The following is a 25,917-nucleotide window of genomic DNA, read 5'->3' as shown; positions in this document are numbered from 1 at the left end:
TCTTATGACTAAATTACCTGTCCCCCAACCTTCTGTAAGAGATGTTTTCTGAAAAATAGTGTTGATGTATTCACAGGAAAAAAGAAAAAGAAATTCATGGGGAAAGACTAGTGCAAATTATAGACTCATACATTTTAAATATTTCTTGAGAATAGATGCTTCTCAGTTATGAATAAGACTTTTTGATTCATTTTTGTGAGGTGTTTAGTGCGAAACATACAACATTATAAGGAATAGTTTTGAAGTTTTAAATACCTCACTAGGAATCATTAAGATAAGTAAAATGGAGGGGATTGATATGTGATACTATAAAATATCACATCAAAACTAAATGTTTTCACTCACTACACATGAGTTATATTTCCAGGTGTCACTTGAGAAAACTAAGAGATTATATATCCATCCAGGATTTAAAAATGCCATGTAGGGCTTCATAAGTAAATAACTATCCTGCTTCAAGGGTATCTAGGATCTACATATCTATTTCTTCATCTGTAGTTATACAATGATGTACTTATACAATTTATCATAGTATCAAAATGTATAAAAGAAAATGCCAATAAATATTAAAATACATCTAATTCAGGATACCTTTGCTTCTAGTCACTTTCATAACTAGTCTCAATTGTTCACTGACATTATCAATCCAATAAATCTGTGCTTTGAGTTAATATTGATGACAAAATGGTAATATATAGTATCAATAACATAGCATATATATAGCTAGGGGCTTCCATAGGGCCACATAGAAAAGTATGAATAACAGTATTGATCACATACTGGACACTGAAGCCTTGGAATGATGTAAGGTTAGCCCATGCATTTTATTCAACTTAACAGATAAACACAAATATATCCCAGTATATTCTGGAAGATAAAATTTTGAATCATTTAAAGACACAACAACAAAATTAATATTTATCATACTTTGGTTTATTGTAAAATTTAGCAAAGTTTTCTTTGTAATCCCTGACCCCTTACTCTGAAAACAAAAACAAAGACATCATTATTGCTTATTCTTTCCCCTACACTTTGCCTAAGCTACTGTAAGAGAAGGGAGAACGTTTTATTGTAAATAAATAAAAATAAAGATGTGACAGAGAAAAATAAATCAGACTAGATGAGCAATATTAGGAGCAACAGAAATGTCATTAAGCAGTTTAAAAATAAGCTTCTTTAAAAAGGTTGCCTCATTAAAAAAAAAATCACACCAAAAATATAGCAGCAGAGAAGAAGAATGCATACAAGTCAATTGCACACCAGTCCCGTGCAGAAAACAAAAACAAAAAACCTGGGTCATTAGCTAAAGCAGTAGTACTCAGAATCCAATTTGGGATGCTTTGATAGTGCCTGTGAGTCCTCTATTATAGAGCTGTCACTAAATTGGTCCAAGTCTGATGGAGTCTGATGACCTGGGACGTCGTCTGCCAAAGTGTCCAGATAGCTTCCCACAGAGATACCATCCATTCCATCACTGCCATCATGTAGGCTGTTGTAGCTGCCATGTAAAGAGGTACTCTGACTCTCCAGTAAACTGCACAGGCTGCCACTGAGGCTGCTGCCCCGGCTGGTAATGGTGGCTTTCTCCTCGATCATCCACTTGATGGACTCAATGCTCTCATTGATAACGAGCAACTGGCGCATGAGCCTAACATCTGTGGCTCTGAGGTTAACCTATGGAAGAGAAGGAGAAAGGAAAGACATGCCAGTTATTCTATACAACACAAACAACACAAAACAAATTCATTTGAATCCTGCTACTGCAATTCACAATTTTAAACTCACAGAGTAAAATGCAAGTAAGAATACTAGAGTTGAGGATCACTTTGGAAATTACTGGCTCATGGTAGGAGTCATAGACAAATAGCTTACTCCCTGCCAATTAGATCAGTAAAACTTGTATTGTGGGAGAAAATGAGAGAGAAGGAAGGAGAGGTAGTATTGACTAAGAACTATTGTGCTGAGCACCGGTGGCTCACACCTGTAATCCTAGCTACTCAGGAGGCTGGGATCTGAGGATCACAGTTTAAAGCCAGCCAGGAAAGGAAAGTCCATGAGACTCTTATCTCCAATAAACCAGAAGTGGTGCTGTGGCTCATATAGTAGAGCACTACCCTTGAGCTGAAGAGTGCAGGGACAGTGCCCAGTCCCAGAGTTCAAGCCCCACAACCGACAAAAAAAAAAAAAAAAGAAGTCTTGTGCTCATAAACGGACCTATGGAATTGTAATCCCTTTGAATAACTACCTAATAGTAACAATATCAAAACAAAATAACTACAAAAAAACTTGTACTGCATTTTTGGCTCTAACTAAACTACCTGAAAGTATCACACAGAATGGCAGATATGTTGCTAAGAAATTTCTTTTCTGTGTGGCTACATTTATAGTTTATGTTTACATGAAAATATTTATGTGGACCATGGGGAGTGTAGAGAACAACAAAGTGTAGGAATAATCATCAACACCTTTTTCATTGAGTGACAATATACCAGGTATCAGAACAAAAACTCAACATTCACTAGAACAACCTGAGGACAGACAGATATTTCTCTCATTTTAGAGAGAAAGACATTGAAATCTACAGAAGAGTACAGAAAAGGCTTCATGTCTATACTGGCCTAAAGACAGCTGAATAATGCTTTCACTCTCAAGAAGAAATGAATTGCTCTATCAGAAAAGTGCCAATATACTAGGATATCCAATTTACATAACAAAGTATATAATACTTCTGCTGATCTGATTGTTTCAGGACCCCTTGCTCAAAATTGAGTTGTGACATTCCTCTGTGCCATCTCAATGGGGGTTTGGTGTGTGTGTGTTTTGTTCAAATCTCTGTCCTTGGACTTAAACTCTGGGCCTGGGGGCTGTCCCCGAGCTTCTTTTGCTCACGGATAGCACTCTATCACTTGAGACACAGTTCTACTTCTGGCTTTTTTTTTTGGGGGGGGGGAGAGGGTAGTCTATTGGAGATAAAAGACTCACAAACTTTCCTGCTCAGACTAGCCTTGAACAGCAATCTTCAGATCTCTGCCTCCTGAGTATCTAGGATTGCAGGCATGAGTCACTGGTGCCTTATTGTTGTATGGTCCTTCTAATAATTCTATGGAATGATGAAAAAATAATCTGTGTCCCCAAACCACAAAGTACAATCGCTTGGTATTCTCCAAAGTTAAAGAGGGAACACCAATATCAAGGATGTAGTGAGTGAGGGTTATTGTACAGAATTCTGTGATTGGCTCTGTTCCAGGTGCCCTCTTAGGTTGCAATGCCTAACAGGAGGTAGAGACATCTTTGACCACTAGAGGTCCTATTCACATTCATTATGGTTTGTTCTTTTGGAGTATTAACCAGAAAGGCTGGGTCATGACAATTCTTTTTTTTTAAGATCCAAGTTAATGCAGATTTTTGAGTTTCAAGAATTGTCAAAGACACTCATTCTTGACTGATTCGAGTCATAAGAGAAAAAGGAGCCCATTGTGCTAAAAAAAAAATGCATTCATAAAACTATTTCCTGGTAAGGAGTTAATCCATAACTGAAAGTGAACTTTGGATTGAATGAACATGGTGAACAAACTATAAGAGATAAAATTTCCACTACTGATTCCAGTGATATAAGATTACAGGTTTCAGAAAAATGAACAAAGAATTAAATATACTTAAAAAAAATGAATTTGCTAAGATATGAAGGTGGTCTCTCTGACAAAAAAAAGCATCAATTTCACTGTACCAGTGAAATTTTTTTCTCTTTGATGTGTTCATGAGCAGAAGAACATGAACCTAAGGCTTGAGCAGTTTCTCTATGTATGTTCCTATCTCAATGACTTTGCAATGACCATGTTGGGACAGGAGGTATTCTGGCTCAAAATCACCCATCTGTCCCATAAGCTGTCAACAAACGGTTTAACTTACAAATAATATGGACATTTACAAATTACCAATCATCAGGTAATATCTAGGATCTACTAAGGATCCTGGAAATTCAATGAGCCAAAAGCTTCCCAAAATTCTCTGTGACTAATAAAACTTACTGTACCCATTGTAGGCATGGTGCAATGCCAGTCTGGCCATTTCTTAGAAGCTCTCCAAATAGACCACAGATGCATGTGTTCATATCCCCATCCTGTCCCATGAAAAATGCTCAGATCCAGGCCACACTCTGAGGGTGCTTCCCCCATGCCTGCTCTTCCCCGACCCCCCCCCATCCCATTACTTACTTCCTTATTTGAAATACTCCTATCTCTTCCTCTCCAAATCCTCCCTATTTCATTCTTCCAACCTTGCTGTTTCCAGAAAGTAGTACTTACTGGGCCCACCCTCAAATGCTGACCCAGTCAACTTCAGTAGTGATCTTAATAACACTTATTTTGTGCTGTTGGGTACTGACTGCTTTGAATTATCCTGTTGTTTATCCTTTTCTTCAACTTTAAGGAAACAAGCTATCATTTATATTACTTCTATACTTGAAGGTCATCCCTATGCAATAATTATTTCTTAAGAAACCCAAAATGTTAAGGTCAGTGGAAGATTCATCCTTAAAATAGTAATAAATACATGTTCCCAATAACTATGTCATCCAGAGTTAAAATGCACTTAGCATAAATTCTTTGACAGCAATTTTGTCTGCCTTACACAGTGGCTGCCTCTAATACATATTTTTCTATTTTATTGAGTAATAAGAATAAAAAGAGGAGCAGACTATACAGTAACAAAAGCTTCCTTTGACCATGAAATGATTTATTTAAATAAGAACATCTTTTGTATCAGAAGACAAAATGTTCACAGGCCATTGAGCCATTGTTGGAGGGGAAATGATTAGAGTAAGTCGGTTAGAACATATCGATGTGGCTGATAATGATTATAGATTTAACTGTGTCTAACTCTGTGTCCTTTGGCCAGAGTCAACAGCTGCCTCTTTCTGTGGGAGCGCTAGACTAGCTTGTTCACATGGCTGCTCCCACTCTGCTCGGTTCCTGGGAGCTCCAGGCACTGAGCCCTCACCTGCTCTACACACAGCTTTCTCTAAGAACTAAGGTGTAGCTATGTTGCTGATGAATCTTGAAAGGATGAGCCATCTGCCAAAAAAAACTTAAGCACAATGCTGCCTCTGTCTCCATCACCAGTCCCACTTTCCCACACTCTTACTTACTCATTCCAGTCCTTGTTATGTCTGGCCATCAATTAAGAACAGAACAGCCTTGCCACAAAACCTTGTGGTTCTTTGAGTTAAGGTCTTATAAGGTCCTCTGACTTAACACTAAGCATATTAAGAAGTGGGACTTTCCTCAAGGTCTGAGTTTAAATGTTACATCCTTGAAGAGTCCATTCCTGATGAACCATGGTGTCCAGTTTCCTGTCTGTTGTTTTCTTAATAACATTTATGACTAGTCGATATCAAACTTCTTATTCACTTATTGTTTTCTGTCCACCTTATGAAAACAAAGGAATTACAAAGCGTAGGAACTTGATCTCCCTGGTCACCTACCATCTGTGCCAAGGCTAAACAGAGTGTCTGAGATCCAGAATGTGTTCAATCAGGGTCTGTACAGTGGCTGAATTACCAGCTTTGCTGCAGATATGACCATTTGTCAGGAACCTGTGACATTAGTATAGATCAATCTTAGGTGACTTGTGAAGAAGGAAAGTAGTAGTTCAGGAAAGAACATTCCAGAACCGAAAGATTTTCAACATTCAATCCAACTAGTCAGTCACAAGACTTAGATCCTGAATGAACTGTGAGATTCTTACCAACTTAAATTTACAGAGCACAGGTAGTATCTCTAAAAGGAAATTGACTTCAAGATGTGAGTCACACTTCAAACATTGTTCTGTTTGCTCAGAAGTGAGAACGGGTGATAGTGCAGCACAGGTGTACTGTAAATATTTGGTGAAATGAACTGAACAAAGGGAACAAATAAACAGGATGTGTTCTTCCTTCCTTTCTACCCCCACTCCAATAAAAATGATTGGCTCAAGTACTTGCCAATAACCTGTTCTCATCCTCCCCATTTCCCCTCCTCAACTCTGGACATTCCAATTTCTGCAATATGCACTGTGGTGGATTTATCTTCACACCCAGCTTCTCATGTTTCAGGACTAGAGCATAAGAGGACTTTGTATGTGAGGGAAAATGCTTCAATTTCATGTCATTTTCTAACAAGTGGTGAAGTTGAGTTTATGGAGGAATTCAAATTGTGAGATCTTGAAAAGGCAAATAATTTCCCATAGCAAACTTTTATAGATTTATGTTTTCTTTCCAAAGTATCATTGGAATAGTGAAGAAATGCCAAAGTTATAAATTTTCATGACAGAATCTGAGGAAGAATGTGGTCAAACTTTGAATTCTAATATCCTTGATTAATTAATTCCCTGAATAAATCTCCTGAGCTGCTACTCAAATTGATTTCTCTTGTAGTGGTGTGAGGAATAGGGTACATAGTCCCAGTCTCTCACTGACATAACCCAACCCACTTATTTCATCTTCTGATAAAGTAGCTTGGAGGACAGGCTCTCAGTTCCCCGACATGTGAAGAGAAATCATGGAGTTGGATTCTGATGTTCATCAAGGCCGTGAGGTCCTATGAAGTCTGCATTCAATTTAGGAGTTCAACCAATATTTTTATTTGCATTATGTGGTGAGATTTCATTTCAGATAGTATTTGGTAACAAGATGTTAGAGATCAGAGAATTTCAGGATATCCCTCTATTCTGACTGTTTGTCTTCCTGTAGCCATTTGAATAATAAACTGTTTTTTGTTATGAGAAAAACAGGCTATAACAGGAGAGACAGAATAGTCCGTTTTGTTGCTGAGTACCTACAGTAGCCAGTGGCCAAAGCCAGACACTTGAGCTCTCCATGGATTTTAATCACCCTTCCTAAATTTATGTGTTGTCATAATAATTTGTGCTCTTATTTGTATTTAAATAAAAAATTGTGTTTGTGTTTTTAGACAAATGTGCATGTCGTATTTAATATATGTGTAAATTATATGGAATGTGTTCGAAAGCTGTTGCCTGTATCTTCCAAAGAAGGACATTTTTTTCTCTCCATCATGTCATACTGAAGTCTGGGCTAGCAATATGTAATCAGACTTTTCATAAAGTCCTATCTCACCACTTTTATTCTTTCATTTGTGAATGTCATGTCTAGGATTCAGCAAGCCATCTCCCTGCTACACTTCCTACTGTAAGATCCACAATATTCATCATACAAACCCCAAATGTTCTGCAAGATATAATATATGAATTGAACAGATGAAAGACTTCTTTGCAAGACCATAATAACGAACCTCCTGGAAAAAGGATTAGACTTGCCTTTCATGGAATGTTCTAACCCAGGTTCTAATTAGGAGAAAACAATTGGCATTGTTTTTGTCCTGCTTTGTAATTGAAGAAAGAATTTAATTCTGGCAAACTTCTTTTTCTGGCCGTATATATTTCTGTGTAATCATATCTCACATGAAGTCTTTCCTCTACTTTTACTTTTTATTTACAAATGTTGCAAAAACAGCAAAACATCTATATCTGAACTGAAGAGTTGCTCTCTAGGAGTTTGGGATATTGTTTTTTCAGAAGCTTACCCCAGCTTAATTGTACTTTTCCCTTGGAAAACTTCCTTATAACCAAATCTCCTGCTCTCCTAATACACCAGAACTGATGATTAGAGAAGATTTTGGCTTAACCATCCTTATAACTTCCAGTCACTTTATGAACACCTGTATTTATAATGTACTCATTAAATCATTTTCTTGGAGGGACATTATAATCTCCTTTCAGTGACAGACCTTGTATGACCTTTCTGCCCATCTTTCTGCTTTGGATTCAAAATCTATAGGAGAAAAAAAATTAAGTCTGCAGTCATGTGTATGTTAGTACTGAACCTTCCACAAAGCTTTTCTTTCCTGAGTCAATTTCAAATTTATGGCAAAATTTTCTCCTAATTGAACAACAGAGAATTCAATTTTTCTATCAGTCAGCTTTGTCTTCTTCCATTTGTGTTGTTTATAGAAGGAACCAGGCAATAACTACACCACTACAGTCTTTCCTCAAAGCCCTAGAGAAGAATAATTTCCTCCAAAGACAAAATTACCCACATGAAAACTCTGCCATCAGTACAACTGACTGATGAATGCTGTTTGAATTACATTGGAAGCTACATCTGATTTATGTGAGGGGGGCACAAGAGGCTCCCCTGAATCTTACACATCAATTCTACTAGGTCTGCTAACAAGATCTGTCTTTACAGCTCCTCCTGCTGAGTCTTCTGATAACTAAAGTAAGCTATGTAGCTTTTCATTCTTATTCCATTATATTTGAGTTCATACTGGTACCTACAATGCCTGGCATATCACTTCCTTCCCCATATTCCAAAATGGTGAAAATTAATTCTCTGGGTACTTTTACTACAAATGGACAAAGTATCGCTGTGGCTAATCGATCAGACTACAAATCACTGATTAAGAGATTCGCAAAAATCATGTACTTTGCATGTTCACATTCAGAACTCTGAGAAATGTGTCTTCATTGATATTTATTATGCACATGGGCTTTTTTCCTTCTATAGAACTTAAAATTAGCATTTTCACATGGAAATCTAGGACGTCATAATGGCTCCTCCATAATCTGCAGTGGTCATGACTTCATAAGGAAAACATCCCAGGGTGATGTGTTAGTCGGTGAGCAACAACTAGTTCCTTAGGGAAAACTTACCGTTTCACATTGGTATCCTACCAAATACATAAATGTAATAAAAGTTATGTTGATATAAAAGATGTTCAGTGTTCTTCATAATAATAGAAAACAAATTCACTTGTACTATAAATTACATATAACCAACTGATCCACAAAGAATGCTTTTGCTTGTCTCTCTGATCCCTTAGATGAACAACAGAGTTCAAACAGGATTTTGCAAGAAGTTGATTCCACGTCATTAACTTTAAAAATTTTTATCATTACATTTGCTCTGTGACCTAGTACTAAATTATATTGCACTTGATACAAATTATATTCATTGACTGACAGCACTAGAGATGTTGAAACTTCACAGGTGCATCAATTGTTGGAGTAACTTCTGAAGTGGACAGTGGTTTCTGAATACAAGAGGAAAACCCTTTTTTCTAGATTTACTAGAGGAGATTTAAAACTTAGTACAATCCTCTTTTAAGACTTCTAAAAATATAACATAAAATCATCTCAAAAACGTATTCAACATGTAGAAACAAAACAATTTGAATATCTGGTCAATTATATATTAGAAGATAGCCGAAGAGGCCCATCAAAGCACTTCCTTAGCCAGCTATGGGAACAGGCTTTTGTATGAGCTGCTGTTTCATCCTGACATGATCATTAATGGGGCTGTAAATTCACTTTTAGATTAATGTCTAGTAAAAAATACAAACAACTGTGTCTAGTAAAGCAAGAATAATTTTAAAAGTCATAGTTTTATTATTGTACTGGATATTTGCTTTATCTCTAAATTAGGAAAAGTACTTCATATGATCTTAAGAGAAAATATATCATCTGTTTTCATTCCAATTCTCTTGAACTAACAGTCACTTGTTGCTCATTCTTTCATTAAATGAACTCATCAATCTTGGACACATATTCTTCCTATAGTTGTGTGACAGTCTGTTTACAATGTTTTACTCTGACAGCCTTGGACATTGCCATAAGGAAGTTTTGTGTGTTCCCACTGCAGGTCCCTGAGAAGTTTCTGCAATGAATTACAAATTGATCAAACTTTTAGGTTTCTGACTTGTAGTTTCTTCTGGGTCCAGGTTACTTTGTTCTGATTTGTTTCATTATTTCAGATATTGGCCACAAAGTTCCACATTTTATTTAACTCACTTACCAAGTCATGTTTGTTTCTACATGTAGATAAGAGACGACTGGGATTGTTTCAGTTATGTACTCAAGAGATCCTTTATGAATAAAATGTGCATGTAACTGTCAATTCTGGGGACTGGTAGATACTGAAAATAAAGCTGGAGAGTATTAAAGATTTTATACACACACACACACACACACATATCCTCCTATTAATAATCTGTGCATAGCTGGGATGGAGGATGTGTACCACTGTGCAGTTATTTATTGGATAAAAAGGAGGTCTTATAAATATTTTGCCTGGTGTAGGCTTAACCTTTATATTCTGGATCTCAGCCTCCTGAGAAGTTGCTTATAGACATAAGCCACCATGCCTAGCTACAAAAGAAAATTCTTATGAAAACAGAAAATGGTCATGGTGAATTTCTAACAAGCACTAATTTTCATTTAAAAAAAGCCAAATGTGGGCTGGGAAGGTGGCTCAGTTGTAGAGCACTTGCCTTGCATGCATGAGGCCCTGGGTTCGATTCCCCAGCACCACATAAGCAAAAAGAAAAAAAGCAGGAAGTGGCGCTGTGGCTCAAGGGGTAGAGCACTAGCCTTGAGCTGAAGAACTGAGGGACAGCGCCCAGGACCAGAGTTCAGGCACCATGACCGGACCCAAAAAAAAAAAAAAAAAAAAAGCCAAATGTCATTTTCGCCAGCATAAAGCATATATCATTTAACTTTTTTGAGATTTGATTTCCTAATGAAGATACTAGATAACCTTAACTTTAAAAAATAGTTCTTAAATTGGTTTACTGATTAGATAGTGTAGTGTTTCTTCTAAATAATGTCTACATTGAAGAAAATATGACACTATGTACTCAACTACATTGGACTGCAATTTAGACCCTTTCTTTTTCCCATTTAACTGTAATTATATTTTGTACTATGTTAGCCTAAACATAGTTGGGAAGATAATTATTAACTGTATTATTAAATCAAGTTAGTAAATAAATGTCTATGAATTTGTGATCACTATTCATGGTTTTTACTTTCATAAGTAATAAACTATACTTTTATGTTGTTTGAATGAACATATGAATCCCATACTTATAAGGGGTACAAAGGATACTTTTAGTTGTGGGGATCTTATGAGTTGTGAAAGTCTAGCAGCACTGGTGAAATGTTTGTGTGTTACTAACAGTTATTACTGCCTTGGCTTCTTTTAGAAATATTCTTAAGTTTGATTTCAAATTTTTGCATATGTGAATAATTGGAAATCTTTGTAAAGAACAGTAAGACATGTTGTTGCTGATCAAAGGGGAGAACATATTTGTTCTCAATTAAAATGTTTTCTTATTCTACAATGTAAAAGACAGAAATAATGAACAAATTTGAATTGACATATAAAACCTAGTAAATACACTAAAAACAACAAAAAAAATAAAATGCAAAAAAATCTCCCAATTTTGTTTGCTTTGTATTATAATACCTGCAAGTAATGGTTCTGACAATAAGTATTACAAGAAGATTACACCTGCAATCCTAACTACTTGAGAGAGACTGAGATCTGAGTATTGCTATTCAAAGCCCATCCAAGAGGATTTAATTTTTTGAGTTCTAAGTATATTTTAGAGATGAAACCCTTGTCTGTTGTATAGCAAATGAAGATCTTCTCCTAGGATGTGAGCTATTTATCTTACTAGCTACGTACTTTGCCATGCAGAAACTCTGCAGTTTCATGCAATCCCATTTGTCCAAACTTTCTTTGATTTGTTGTGTTTCTGGATCTTTATTAAGAAATTTCGGCCTGTGCCAAGGAGCCCTAGAGTTTCTCCTATTCCTTCCTGTAATGTTTTCAGGGTGTTTGCTTTTACTTCGAGGTCTTTGATCCACTTGGAGTTGATTCTGGTGCAGGGTGATATATATGGATCTAATTTTGATTTTCTATAGGTGTTTTAACCAATTTCTAAAGCACCATTTACTTTCTTCCATTTTTTTTGGCTCCCTTATTGAAGATTAGGTGGCTATAGGTTAGTGGGTTCATTATTTCTGGGTCTTTGGTTCTATTCCATTGGTCTTCAGGTCTATTCTTGTGCCAGTACCAAGTTGTTTTGATTACTATGGCTTTGTAGTAGAGTTTGAAGTCTGGTATTATTATTTTTCCAGTACTGTCCTTTCTGGTAAGGATTATTTTTGCTACAATCGCCCCATCAACAAGTGGGATGAAGACTTAAAAGAGAGACTTCTCTGAAAAGGAAATAAGAATGGCCAATAAACATATGAAGAAATACTCAACTTCTCTGGCCATAAAAGAAATGCAAATCAAATGAGACTGCTGGTCAACCACAGTTGTGCAACAATCATAGGCTGATTAGTAAAGCTTGTTGACCAGCTTCATGTAGGAAATTTTAAAGTATAGAATTTGGTATATATTTGGCTAGTCTACTACAGGCTAGTCTGTGGCTCAGCATTACTGCTGTGGCTTATATAAAGTTTGAGTGCATTCTTGAAAGGAACTTGAGCTAGAACCATGGTTCCTAGTATAGTGATACTGAGAAGTGGCAAAACCTTTAAAAAGTGAAGCCTTGTAACAAATAAGTCATTTATCATTTAGTGAACTACCTTTTGGAGAGATTCATGCATCCTCATGAGGCTGGTTTGTTTCTGTAGGAAGTGAGTGTTACAAAAAGAAGGATCCTGAATCCTGAAACATTCTGGCTTTCTATCTTCATCATGTACTCTTTTTCAAACATATTCCTGTCATTTTTATACACTCTACTATGACGTTTTCACCAGAGCTAAACAGATTTCAACACTATGCTATTGGCCCACCACAACTATAAACTAAATAGACCTCTTTTCTTCATTAAAAAAAAGCAAATCAAAACAACACTGAGATTCCACCTTACCCCAGTTAGAATGGCTATAATAAAAAAAATCTAATAATGACAGATACTAGAAAGGATGTGGCCAAAATGGAACCCTACTGCATTGTTGGTGAGAGTGCAAACTTGCCCAACTACTCTGGAAATAAGTATGGAGGTTCCTCAAAAGACTACACATAGAGCTCCCCTATGACCCAGCAATCCCACTTCTGGGCATTTACCCAAATGATCACAAACAAGGCCATACTAAAGCTACCAGCAAACCATGTTTATCACAGTACTATTCACAATAGCTAAACCAACCCAGATACCCCTCAGTAGATGAGTGGATTAAGAAAATGTGGGATACATATACATTGGAATTCTATGCTTCCATCAAAAAGAACAACACTGCCCCATTTGTTAGGAAATGGAAAGACTTGGAAAAATTATATTAAGTGTAACCTAGTCCCAAAGAAATTTAGGTCCCATGGTTTCCCTTATTTGCAATAATTAGTATACATATAGGATAACCTTATCAGATGAGCTGAAAAGCTCAATAGCCATGTATATAATTAAGGCTAACAGGAGTTGAGGGCTGGGGACATATTCAATGGAACTTGGCACAGTACAGTCATATTTTTCAAGTTCCTTTGTGTGTACTGAGACTATCTGCATTTGTGTTTGTTCTAAAAAGGTGGCTAGGTGAGTCAACTGAGATAGATTAAAAAAAAACAAACAAGAACTTGAATCATACAAACAAAGCAAGCATGTCCTAAGTATTTATTTCACACATAAGGGTGAACATGGTGATTAAAAGAAGAATCAAGCAGAAGTCAGGTCCCTTATTAGGAAAAGTACATACTGAGTTTAGTTTAACAGGAAATATCTTTTACTGATTTATTTAATTTCTTTCTTCTTTAATATCTGAAAAAAAAAGAGACTTGGGTAACCTATTGCCTAAATCCAGCTCATCTGGTTTTCAGAATATTTTTTCCTAGAGCACCAACATGTCCCACTCCTTGACTAGAATAGACATCTGACTGTGTCTAGCAGGCTTTGTCTATGACACTAGTCTAAGGAATCCTTGCAGAGGATGCAAATAAAACAGTTTAGGTGTAAAGGGTATCTTCAAAAGTTGTTCCCTAAATTTAGGGTATATTTGCAAGGGAAAATTAAAGTATTAACTGAGTAGGCTTAGATAATTGATTGAGTCACATGTGTTCCTTTAAGCAACAAATAGCTTGGAGTTAGGACCCCTTTTAAAAATTATTTTAAGTGACTTTTTAAAGAAAAAAATATCAAGGACAAGCCAAAATCAGCCCAAACCTAAGTATTCAGGTTAGACAAGGAATCTCTGCTACCTGGCACAGGTTACTCAAAAGAATTCCCTTTACTTTCCCTGTTAAGAATAAATGGAATTGTCTTACAACAACTTTTAATACCAAGAGAAAGAAAATTATATTCTTGTTTTGCATCAGTTTATTTACAGATGCCCATAAAATGCTTTTTCTTTGTTTTGTGTGCCAATTTTGGGCTTGATCTCAGGACCTGGACACTGTCTCTGAGTTTTATTGATTGATTGATTGATTTAGTCGGTCAGTCATGGGGCTTGAACTCAGGCCCTGGGTGCTGTCCCTGAGCTTTTCACTTAAGGCTAGCACTATACTATTTTAAGCCACAGCACCACTTCTGGTTTTCTGGTGCTTAATTGCAGATAGGAGTTTCATGGACCTTCTGTTAAGGCTGGCTTTGACCTGCCATCTTCAGATCTCAGCTTCCTGAGAAGTTAGGGTTACAGGGTGACCCACCATTGCCTGGCTTTCTCTGATCTTTTTTTAATAAAAGCTACTGCTCTTACCACTTGAACCATAGCTCCACTTTCAACTTTTTGGTGGTTAATTGGAGCTAAGAGTCAGATTTTACTTCTTGGACTGTCTTTTATTTTTTTGCAAAGATACTGTACAAAGGGGTTACAGTTACATGAGTAAGGCAATGAGTATATTACTTGTCGGTCATTGTTACCTTCTTCCCTTTCTTATTGTTGTCCCACACTATCCCTTCCCTCCCCCATCTCCCACACTCTCCACTCCCCCATTCCCTTCCTACAGTTGTAAAGTTCTTTGCCAATATACTGTCCTGTGGGTATGCTTGTTTCCTTGTTGCAATGGCTCATCCTGTGTCCTTGTTTCAGTGTTTTGTTATACCCCTTCCCCTCCCCACGTTAGACATATGTGTATATAAGATGCAGGGTACCAAAATCAAATACACTAACAACAGTGGATATGCCATAGGGGAAAGAACATACAAAGGAAACAACAACAACAAAAATAAAATTACATGGTACATTTAAAACAATAATAATACAGACAAACCTCTCATGTCCATGTCTTGGGGTTCACTTAGCATCATCTTATATAGCCTTAATTTCTTTACATCTTATCTTTTATCCTGTAAAAATGCCCCTTCCCAATTGCCTAAGAGAAAGATACACAATGAATTGAGTATTTCAAATAGGACCAGGTGTTGTCTTTACAATGGGAACCATGGTAAAACTCCACAAGAAGAGAATGGATTTGCTTTGTGTTTCTAAAGGATTTGTGTCTCTGATCAGTTGTGTCTGAGAACAAGAAAAACAAAGTGAAATCAAAGAGCTTTTTCCTCAGGAGACTTCTGTGATCACATGTATGGGCCAGGATGCTCTCCTCCACTTATCAAGCAAGCAAACGATCCCATTAGTGGACACTAAACAGTCCCACAAGACAGTGCCTCCCTTCAGATGCCAAGTCCCAGATGGTTCTTCTGCACTCCTAACTCAATAGTTAAAAAAATCAAACTTTCATAACTTCTACTTGAGTTCAAGTAGAACTTGAACTTGAACTTGCTGAAGCCACTCTCAGAGCTGAAGAGGAGCACTGTGCTCTCCTCTTATTAAAGATATCACAAGGGTTACATGAGTTGTTGCATTGGGCAAGCGATGGGGTGGGGCACAGATTTTCCAGACACTCTCTAGGTGCTCACCTCCCAAGAACTTCTACAAGCTCAGCTCTCCTGAAACCTGTGCTTTTAACTTTTTATGGAGGCCTCTCTCTTTAGGCATGATTGATTGAATTATTGGCTAACTTAACCTTCAGCCTTATCCCTCCCCAGAGGTTAGGGTTGGGGAAGAAAGTTCCAATTCTCTAATCATGCTGTGGTCTACCCACCCACGCTGAAATCACCAACAGGCCGTGAGCCATCAGTCAACTCACTATACAAAAAGGCATTCTAAGAATTTCAAAAGTTGTAAGCCCAACACAGGGAGGAAGATCAAATATCTATTTCACAATGTCACATCATGACTCAGCTGAGTATTAAGTAGTGTCTCTGGTCAGTGCTAATACCCTTTCGTTACTATGTACAATTCATTTCCACAAATAGCTTATTGATATCTCTGGCACCACAGATCACACATGATGAAATTTTTATATTTCTTCCTATGCTTTTAGAAATTAAAATGTTTTTTTTTGTTTTTTTGTTTTTTGTTTTTTGGGTCCGGTCGTGAGGCCTGAACTCTGGGCCTGGGCGCTGTCCCTCAGCTCTTCAGCTCAAGGCTAGTGCTCTACCACTTGAGCCACAGCGCCACTTCCAGCTTTTTTTTTCTCTTTGCTTATGTGGTGCTGAGGAATCGAACCCAGGGCCTCATGCATGCAAGGCAAGCGCTCTACCACTGAGCCACCTTCCCAGTCCCAGAAATTAAAATGTTTACACTCTCCTTTTGTCTACCACTTTGGAAAACCGTCCTGTTTATTTCACATTAAATTGCATTCAGTGAAATAACAAGGCCTTATATATAATATTCTTCTTTTTTTAATTAACTATTCTTCTAAAATTCCGTTCTTATTCACAGAAACAATTTAACTGGATATGATGTAAGCATTTGCTCACTTTTGCGTATGATGTACTCTGTCATGTTTACATCTATATTGATCTCTTTCCAGCAGAAATAACATCCAAAGAAATGTAGACTAGAGATAAGTGTTTTGTTATTGATTTTCTCCATGACTCAGATATCCACTGATAATGAAGTTCAGTAGGCATGGTACAAAACCTGAAACTTAGGTTTTAGTTGTGGGATCAATGTTTAGTCTGAAAAGAGCCCTCCATGTGCCCCATGAAACATTGTTGTGTTAATATTTTTATATAGTAGACAGCATAGCTACCTTCCCATGGAACACAGCTGGGATAATCTCAGAGTCTGGTTCTACAAGATGACTGCAGTGGTAGAGAGAGAGAGAGACAGAGAGACAGACAGAGAGAGATACAGAAAGAGAGAATGTGTGTATACATATATATATATATATATATATATGTATGTATGTATATATGAACAATTTTTCAAGGTTAAAAAAAAAGTCCAGGATATTAGAGAAAGAGAAACCTTGATGATAATTAAATATAAGGGACAAAGAGGTAGGAAGTAGCAACTCCCCCAGTTCAATCGTCCTGCCCTATCTAATATTCTTTTTTAGGTACAAAGACAGCAACAAAGGTGTGGAAAATTTTTTAAATGAGAGAGAAAACTGATGCATGTAGTTATGTGATAATGTAGTTGAAAATATGGGCTCACTTTTTGTTGGGAAGAGAAGTGAGATGGCTGTGGATGAGCCACACTAAGAAAGATATTATCATTTGAGTCTGGGATGAGGAAAATAGGCAAAGTCTGAGAGATGCAAAAGTTCATTTTACGCTTATCAGCAACCAAGGCAACTAGAAGCTAGGGATCGAGTCTGGTGAGGGGTAAATTAGAGACTGGAGGCATGCCATAGAGGATCTGATGAGCAAGACAACCCCAGGAAATGAAGGAAATGAATTGCAGTCCAGTTCCATTGGAAAACTCATCACATTATCCTAAATAGAAGCTCTTGACCTGGAGCTCTAGCTCACTGCTGGCTACTGACAGTGAGTTGCTCTCAAAAGTTCTATGGATGTTTTATTAGCATCTCATATCAATGCTTTCTTATAGTTTAGAATTTACTACCAACACAAGATGTTACCATGTGAGTAGAATTAGACAAAAACAGCAAATTAGATGGACACAGGCCAGTTTTAACATGTATGTCTCTTTCTTGGAATGGATGATAATTCTTCAAATACGAAATGTGCTAACTTGTAAGGACTATTTCCTTCTCCTGAAGCTAGAGTGACAGATTCACGCTAAGCAGGAGGATAGGGAACTGAGAAGAAAAACAAGACTTGGTTTGTGCATGTGAAACATAGCTGATTTCTATTTCTCAGGCAGACAAAAATGAGGGTGAAGTGCTTTTCAAGTAACTACATGACACACACCCAGAGGGCTTGACACCAAATTCTTATTCTGATCTCTCATTTCCTCCCATAAACCCAGTCCTACTGTTCCTCAAATTCTCATGGCAAGGATGCTCCTCTTCTTGGGTTCTGAGTACTTCTCCCTTTCTAAGGACAGTCTTTTAAGTTTCTCTGGAATCTGTTTGTGTCTTTTTACAAAATAGACATGGGAAGTTTGCACATGATTTTCAAATGCAGTAAGATTTGTTCCCAATTTTAATTTGTAAACATACTCTATGTTTTAAATTAATCATTTGAAAGAACTTTTTGACTTGGTATAGTTGCTCATGCCTACAATTCCAGCTAAGTCAGAGGCTGAAGCAGTTTGATGGGATTAATCTAGGGAAAACATTTTTTTTTCCCCTGGTCATGGGGCTTGAACTCAGGACTTGGGTGCTGTCCTTGAGCCTCTGTGCTCAAGACTAGCACTCTACCACTTAAGCCACCACACCACTTCTGGATTTTCTGAGTAGTTTATTGGAGATAAGTCTCATAGGGACTTTTCAGCGTGGGCTAGCTTTGAACTGATCCTCAGATCTCAGCCTCCTGAGTAGCTAGGATTATAAGCATGAGCCACCATGTTAAAGCTGGCCTAGGTCCATCTAATTTGCTGTTTTTATTTAATTTTACTCACATGGTAACATCTTTTGTTGGTATAAATTCTTTTCAAATGGTAGTTTATTTTAGGCATACCTGCTTCCATTTATAAAGATATATGTATGGACTAATACTCCAGTATAAGGAACAGGGAAACAGATCCAGATTCAAAAGCTAAGTAACAGTTAATTCACAAATCCCTATGAGAACATTTCATACTTAACTACATTTAAGATACTGTCTTAATGCTAGGCTACTTCAGAGAGGTATAGATAGCTTGTAGAGTGGCTGGATGTTTTAGGGAGAAAGGATTTAAGAGAATTACAATATAATTATTATAATTAAGATACACACATTCTCCACTTATGCAACACACTGGAAATATTTTTGTACTAAAGATAAGAATTTTGATCTTTATCAGAATTTAAAAGCCCTGAATGTTTGCATTTGCTTTTATACCTTAAGAGTCATAATTTACTTTATGCTTAGTAAAAATAAGGATGTCTAGGTTTCTATTAAAGCTTGAGAAGAGAGGACTACTGTACAGATATTACTTCTCTTCTATTGTGCAAATTATTAAAATATCAAAGATTCAGAGCAATTGAAAAGTGATTGCCTGGTATGGATTATAACATTTCAAAGAGTTTACCTAAATCCTTTTTGAATATCTAAACTTGACTAAGAAGTAATAGGTTTCTTTTCTTTTTGACTCCCTATATTTGGCTTAAAAATTATTATTATACTCAGTAGACACTATGTTGAAAATGAACTCTACAACTTGTAAGTGGGGACAGGAGGGAAAAACTAGGAGAGAAAGAAGAGATGACTTTGTTCCAAAAGAAATGTACTCTTTATCCAACTTATGTAACTGTACCACTCTGTACATCACCTTTGCAACAGCAATAAATAAATGCATAAAAGAAAAAGAAGAAGAAAATAAAGCTCAAGGACAGCGCCCAGGCCCTGATCTCAAGCTGTACACCAGCACCAAAAAAAAAAAAGGGTTGGGAAAGATGGAGAACAATGAAAGCAGTAATATTGATCAAGATGCATTGCACTCATAAACTGATTTATTAAATTAAAATCCTTCTGTGCAATTCAAGAATAATAATATATGAAATAAGACATATCAAAAATTATTATTATTAAAGCTTCGTAAAGTGCCAAATGTGGGCAGTGCAAGAAAATGGTACCTGAAAAGTCTGTCAGTCTATAAAGAAACACGGTCTTCAGACTGGGTTAAAAAAAATACACCCATCTACTAGTTAGCTCTTGGATTTTTTTCTTCTTTTTTTTCTTTTTTGGTCGGTTGTAGGGCCTGAACTCCAGTCCTGGGCGCTCTCCCTTAGGTCTTCAGCTCAAGGTTAGTGCTCTACCACTTAAGCCACAGAGCCACTTCCGGCTTTTTCTGCTTATGTGGTGCTGAGGAACTGAACCCAGGCCTCATGCATACAAGACAAGCGCTCTACCACTGAGCCACCTTCCCAGTCCATAGCTTTTGGATTTTTGTCAATTTGACATGTCACTTAACATTTTCTTCATATTAGTTGTGTTTTCCGCAAACCCGTGTATATTATGAACTTAATAACCATGTTAAGAAAGCTGTAAGAGATAGTGTATGTGTGTAGCACAGACTCTGACTCAGGTGTTCAACAGAATTTAACTCTTTCATTTTCAAAACAGTATAATATCGTTCAAAGGACAAAAACATGTAGGTGTATAAGATGGATGTCTAAATTTCTGATGTGCGGCAATAAAAATTATAGTTAATAATAAAGTGTAGTAGACTAGAAATTTGCTGAGACTAAGTTTGAGGTGTTTTTACCAGAGAAATAGGTTAAAACATGGCCATATGAGATGACAGATATGTTAATTTGCATAGCTGTAGTATCATTTCATTACGTGAATGAAAGAATCATTCTGTGCACCTTAAATACACACAATGAAAATATGAATGACAACCTAAGGATGTTGGAATTTAATCCCACTAAACAAGTCAATCACATTGACTAAATTTTACTGTTCAAAAAGATTTGTTAGCTTAGGCACTGAAAAATCTTCCCATATACATTATTTCTGTAGTTTGGGTTTTAATTTTAAAAGACAAATAAAAATATAATATAAATATAAATGTCCTGTATCATTAATACTACATTACTCTAAAGAATTCAATATGGCCTAGTGGTGGTGGTTCATGCCTGTAATCCTAGCTACTCCAGAGGTTGAGATCTGAGGATTGTGGTTCAAAGGCAGCTTTGGCAAGAAAATCTATGAGACTCATATCTTCAATTAATCACCAAAAGGTTAAAAATGGATCTGTGTCTCAAGTGGTAGACTACTAGCCTTAAGCACAAAAGCTCAGGGAGAGGATCCATACTCCTAGGACTGGTACCCCCCCCAAAAAAATTGTATGTGTATATAAAGAATGGGGTTGTTGAATGCACTCACAATTGTTTTTATGAAAATGGAGCTTAAATTTAGAGAGATTCCTAGTGCTAAAAGAAGCCATCATTAATGATGAATTTAGACTATTGCCTTTTCTGAAACCTATGCAAACTTGAGCAATGACTTCCTGCAAGTTATATCAGTGTTTAGTAATAAACACAATAAACCCTTCACCTTCTGGTTCCAATTCACTGTGATTTCCATTATACCATGGGAATATTATGGTATGGATCAGTAAGGAATTAACTTTTAACACTCCTTCAATACTTCCTCTTATTCAAGAACTAGACAGGTCCCATTCTGCTTAACTTCCAGGATCAAAGAATAGCACGGTATGTTCACTGTAGTATAACTCTAGACTTCTTTCAAGACATTCTGAAGACATTTTAGATCAGATAAAAATAGTACCTTCTTCAAGAAAGAAACAATCTGTAAGTTAGGTCAAACAGGCATTGGCTTGTCATCATCATTCATTCACGAATCTGCCCTTTGATATCTGGTGTCAGATGTGATAGAAAATCTACAAATATTTTACAAGCAAGAATAACTCCCCACATTTTACTGATAAAGAAATGGAATCATGAAGATGTTACAAAAAAGTTATATACTGGTGGCTGGAAAGACAAATGTAGTTTTGCTTTCTATTCTTAAATTGTTTACATCTGAAAATCATTGCTGCTAGTAAAACAGTTTGCAAATGCTGTTCAAACACTACATTATTAGAACATATACAATGTTAATTCATCACTTCCAGATTTGAAGGTCCACAAACAAGGATGATAAAAAGCAGACGTCTGGCATATGGCAACAGATGGGTCACCACATTTAAAAAGAGATACTGGGAATAGTATGGTTCACTTCCCTCAATTCTTATTTCTTTGAAAAAAATAAGGTGAAAGGGATATGCAATGCAGATTTAATTGGCTTCTTAATTTTCCACAGTTTTTAAGTGTCCTACAAAATATTACACTTACAGTGTAGTAGCAGGTTACCTATCATAGTGTTGTATATAGCCATGTAGGAAAAAAATTATAAGCAAGTCAAGTAATGATAGATCGGATCCTACAATCAATAACACTGCCAAAATGTCTCCTGGTGGCAAGAATTGCAGAGCAGATGGTACATGATGAATTCATCAGGACACATCCAGACACCAGGCTTTTACCACCAAAATGTATAGTTCATGCTCACTGGGTGCCCTATCCTAACTTTACACTGAAAATTTCATCTATGAAGCATATATACTTTTATATTGAGAATTTTAAAAAATGATGCTTGCATTAAAATGATAACTGAGTATCATCTGAATTAATGTACATTTAGAGGGAATATTCCAGAATCATTTTCAGGTTATTTCATACATAAGAGTGTATAAACTCAAAAGATGAAAACGAGCCAGAAGTACTCGTTCACACAAATAAAAAGCTAATAGCTGATGTTTATTTAATATAACTGTTTCATGTAACTGGAAAGGAGTTGCCAAATCATATGTTTTCCCTTGGGTGTCAATTCTCTAAATAAGGTTCTGTTTGGTTGATTGATTTCTTTCCAGTTAGGCAAATATATAATTCTTATAGAAATCCTTACTGAAATCCATAGCATTTGCTGAATTAAGACAAAGCTTAGACGCTTTTCCTAAACCCTAATACACAGAAAGAAAAAGGTTTAAGAAGTCCCAAACTTTTGTACAAACTTATCACTGCAAACTTATCACTTAAAATCTCAATGCAGGCAGTTAAAAAATATAATCTGTATTGCTTGCCTCTAGATTCCTCTTACAGTAGTCAAACAACTACTTGCCTTCTTTGGGGCCTATCACCTGATTCAGAAGTCTAATTTTTACAAACAACCAAAATGTGACATCTGTCTTAATATTTTGCATGTGCTGCTTTGACAAAGTAAGCAGAGTATGTTTTCCATCACCCTTCTCCAAGAAGAGTATCTTTCTATACTGTTTCACAATTTTCAAAATTCACTGTTCAGAAAGGAGATAAGGAACAGCTGACAGTGATGTACTAACTTCTTAAAACTCAGTATCATTCCTGTACTAAGAGCATTTCATCTTTTTCTCTCCCCTTTACTTAGAACTAACTTAATTTTCTCAAAACTTTACAAGGTTGAAATATAAATATAAATACTGCTTGGATGGTTAAAAGTTTAAAATTTTTATTTAGAAGGCTTCAACATGAAATAAAGGCAACTTAACTAATTGAGATCAAACTGGAGAATCATAAAATCTCTGATAATAAGAAAACATTTTTTGAAATATTTATATCTTAGGCAAGTTTAATGTTCTTACTCTTTCTATTCTTGTTCCAATTATTTTTGTCTTTTAAAAAAATACTGCATATTTCCATTCCTTAGCAATCAACAGTATGTTTTCTTGTTTATGTCAAGTTCAAAAGTACAACTTCCTTTAGGGAGCTTATAATATAAAACACATGGAAACTGTTTGGTTCTCAAGAAGAGAATTAGAAGGAATAAAGAATAAGTATGAAAAAACAATACAGCTTTTCTTGTATAACATACAAACTTCTTAGATTGGTATTCAGTTTTCTCTATTAATTGAGATTATTTTAGTTCTTCAATTTTTATTCATCAGCTCCAATACCACAATCATATCTATCTTATTAAGGTTTCCTAGTTAATCCAGACTTATCACTAACCCTAGATTTGCTCACAACATTATAACAAATGACCCTTCTCTAATCACATTACCTTCTGTCTAATCTCATCTCCAAAGGGCTAATGCAGAAAATTAATTCTTTTACTCTTAATTTATTAAAAACTGAATTTGAGGGATGTAAAAAAAAAGTAAAGACAATTATCAAAATCCAAAACTAGATAAAATGCAATCAGTAGTTTGACCTGAAGGATCATAAATCAGAGTTACTTATGTGAAGTCTGGGAGATGAAGGCAAGAAAGGAAGAAAAACCCAGACAAAAGAAACAGCACCTACAAATACTGGAAGGAATGTACATAGAGCAAGTCTGAGGAGCTAAGATGGAGCTCTGGCTGTAGATGTAGATATAAATGGCTCCTGAACACAACATTAGACATGGTGATAAAAAAAATTCTTATTAAAAAATAAATACTCCAGGTGCTGGTGGCCTATGCTTATAATACTAGCTATTCAGGTGGCTGAGAACTGAGGATCATGGTTTGAAGCCAGCCCAGGCACAGAAGCCCATGAACCTCTTGTTTCCAGTTAACCACTGAAAAACTAGAAGTGGAGCTGTGGCTCAAAGTGGTACAGTGCTAACCTTGAGTGAAAAAAACTCAGGGACAGCACCTAAGCCCTGAGTTCAAGCCCCATGTTGAACAAAAAAAAGTTCATATTTTAAAAAAAGATATATATGTATGTATCTCACATATTAAAAAAACTATTGAGATTAGATCAGAATCTTCAATACCATGGATTATGAAATTAAGTTGTCTTAGTTGTAACTTTGCATGTCGTTTACCTCTGTATTCCTTAGAGAGATTATCAGGGAAGGGATACTGTTGATGATTAAAATGTGTTTTATTTGCTTGCTGACTCTTACAGAAATATTCTTCGAAGCAGAGATGGGAGCAATGTCCAGGGTATATATTTACATACTTAAACGATGCACCCCTGAGAGTTTCCATCTGTCTCTGGATGAAGAAATGAGGATTTGGGACTTTGTATATTTACTCGAGTTAACATACTTGAGTAGCTCAAAATTCTCTTTATGACAAGGTATTAGAGAATTTTCACACAGAAGATAATTTTTTAAGTTTGTCTCCTGTTACCACAAAATTTAACCTAATGAATGTTAAAAAAAATTTTTTTCTTAAGTGTGGATCAGTTTGGATTAATTTAGAAAAATACACATGGATTTAGAAATTTAAAAAAAAAAAGAGTAATGCTATATTTCTCCTTAAGGAACGGTCAACATCCAAATGGAAACAATTTATCTTAAGACTGAATACCATCAAAATACAACTCAGTGTTATGAAATTGCAAAGCATTCCTGGTAATGATCCCTGAATTTTTGGAATTAAAGTGTAAATGAGAATGTATTTCTTTTGTTAATACTGGTCCCGGTCCCTCTATAACACCTGGAACAGGCAGTATGGGAAGCAGGAAAGTTACCCTCATCTTTATCAGCTGTGAAATTGCACAATCTCTGTATCTCCATTTCCAATTCAGCAATATGAGGATTTGATATTGGTCTCAGGAGACTTAATTAATGGTTAGTAGGTTGTTGTTTTATTTGGGGGGGGGGTTGGGGGGATCCGGTCATGGGGCCTGAACTCTGGGCCTGGGTGCTGTCCCTCAGTTCTTCAGCTCAAGGCTAGCGCTCTACCACTTGAGCCACAGCGCCACTTCCTGCTTTTTTCTTTTTGCTTATATGGTGCTGAGGAATCGAACCCAGGGCCTCATGCACGCAAGGCAAGCGCTCTACCACTGAGCCACCTTCCCAGCCCTGGTTAGTGGTTTTGAATAAGAGTTTTAAGTTCTAATAATAATCATGTCAACTCACTTGCTTATTAATGCCAATACAGCATCTTATTTAAGAGCATATGAATATTTAAGAGCATCTAACAAAGAACACAGTCACCACTTCTGGAGTCACTCTTATTCTGAACTCATTTTTATCTATTTAATATAAAAGTCTCATTTTAATGAGTCTCATTTTGTGCTGATATCACACAAAAAGCCAGATAAATGGTTTTCCATGAATGCCAGATAGATGGTTTTCCAGGTCTGGGTGCTGAGTAGAGCTATCATTCAGTGAAGTGATTTCTTTGGACTAAGACTAGAAAGAATACTTATAAAAGAGGTTTTATGTGGTGTCTTTAATCTCTCTCTGTCTCCCTCTCTAGTGC

General features: G+C 36.3%; 1 protein-coding gene across 1 annotated transcript in view; it reads right to left on the bottom strand.

The window, feature by feature from the left end:
* Positions 1-877: 877 nt before the first annotated feature.
* Positions 878-25,917, bottom strand: part of Lurap1l (leucine rich adaptor protein 1-like) — a 41,301-nt gene continuing 16,261 nt past the window's right edge. The window contains exon 2 of the mRNA XM_013026387.1: positions 878-1,674. Within this exon, the coding sequence (XP_012881841.1) occupies positions 1,300-1,674 (375 nt within the window). The 3' untranslated portion in view covers positions 878-1,299. The remainder of the gene's footprint in view (positions 1,675-25,917) is intronic.

This window comes from Dipodomys ordii, unplaced genomic scaffold, assembly GCF_000151885.1.
Source record: "Dipodomys ordii isolate 6190 unplaced genomic scaffold, Dord_2.0 Scaffold93, whole genome shotgun sequence".
Taxonomy (NCBI): Eukaryota; Metazoa; Chordata; class Mammalia; order Rodentia; family Heteromyidae; genus Dipodomys; species Dipodomys ordii.
Note: the sequence above shows the minus strand (reverse complement) of the source record. Positions and strands in the feature narration are given on the sequence as shown.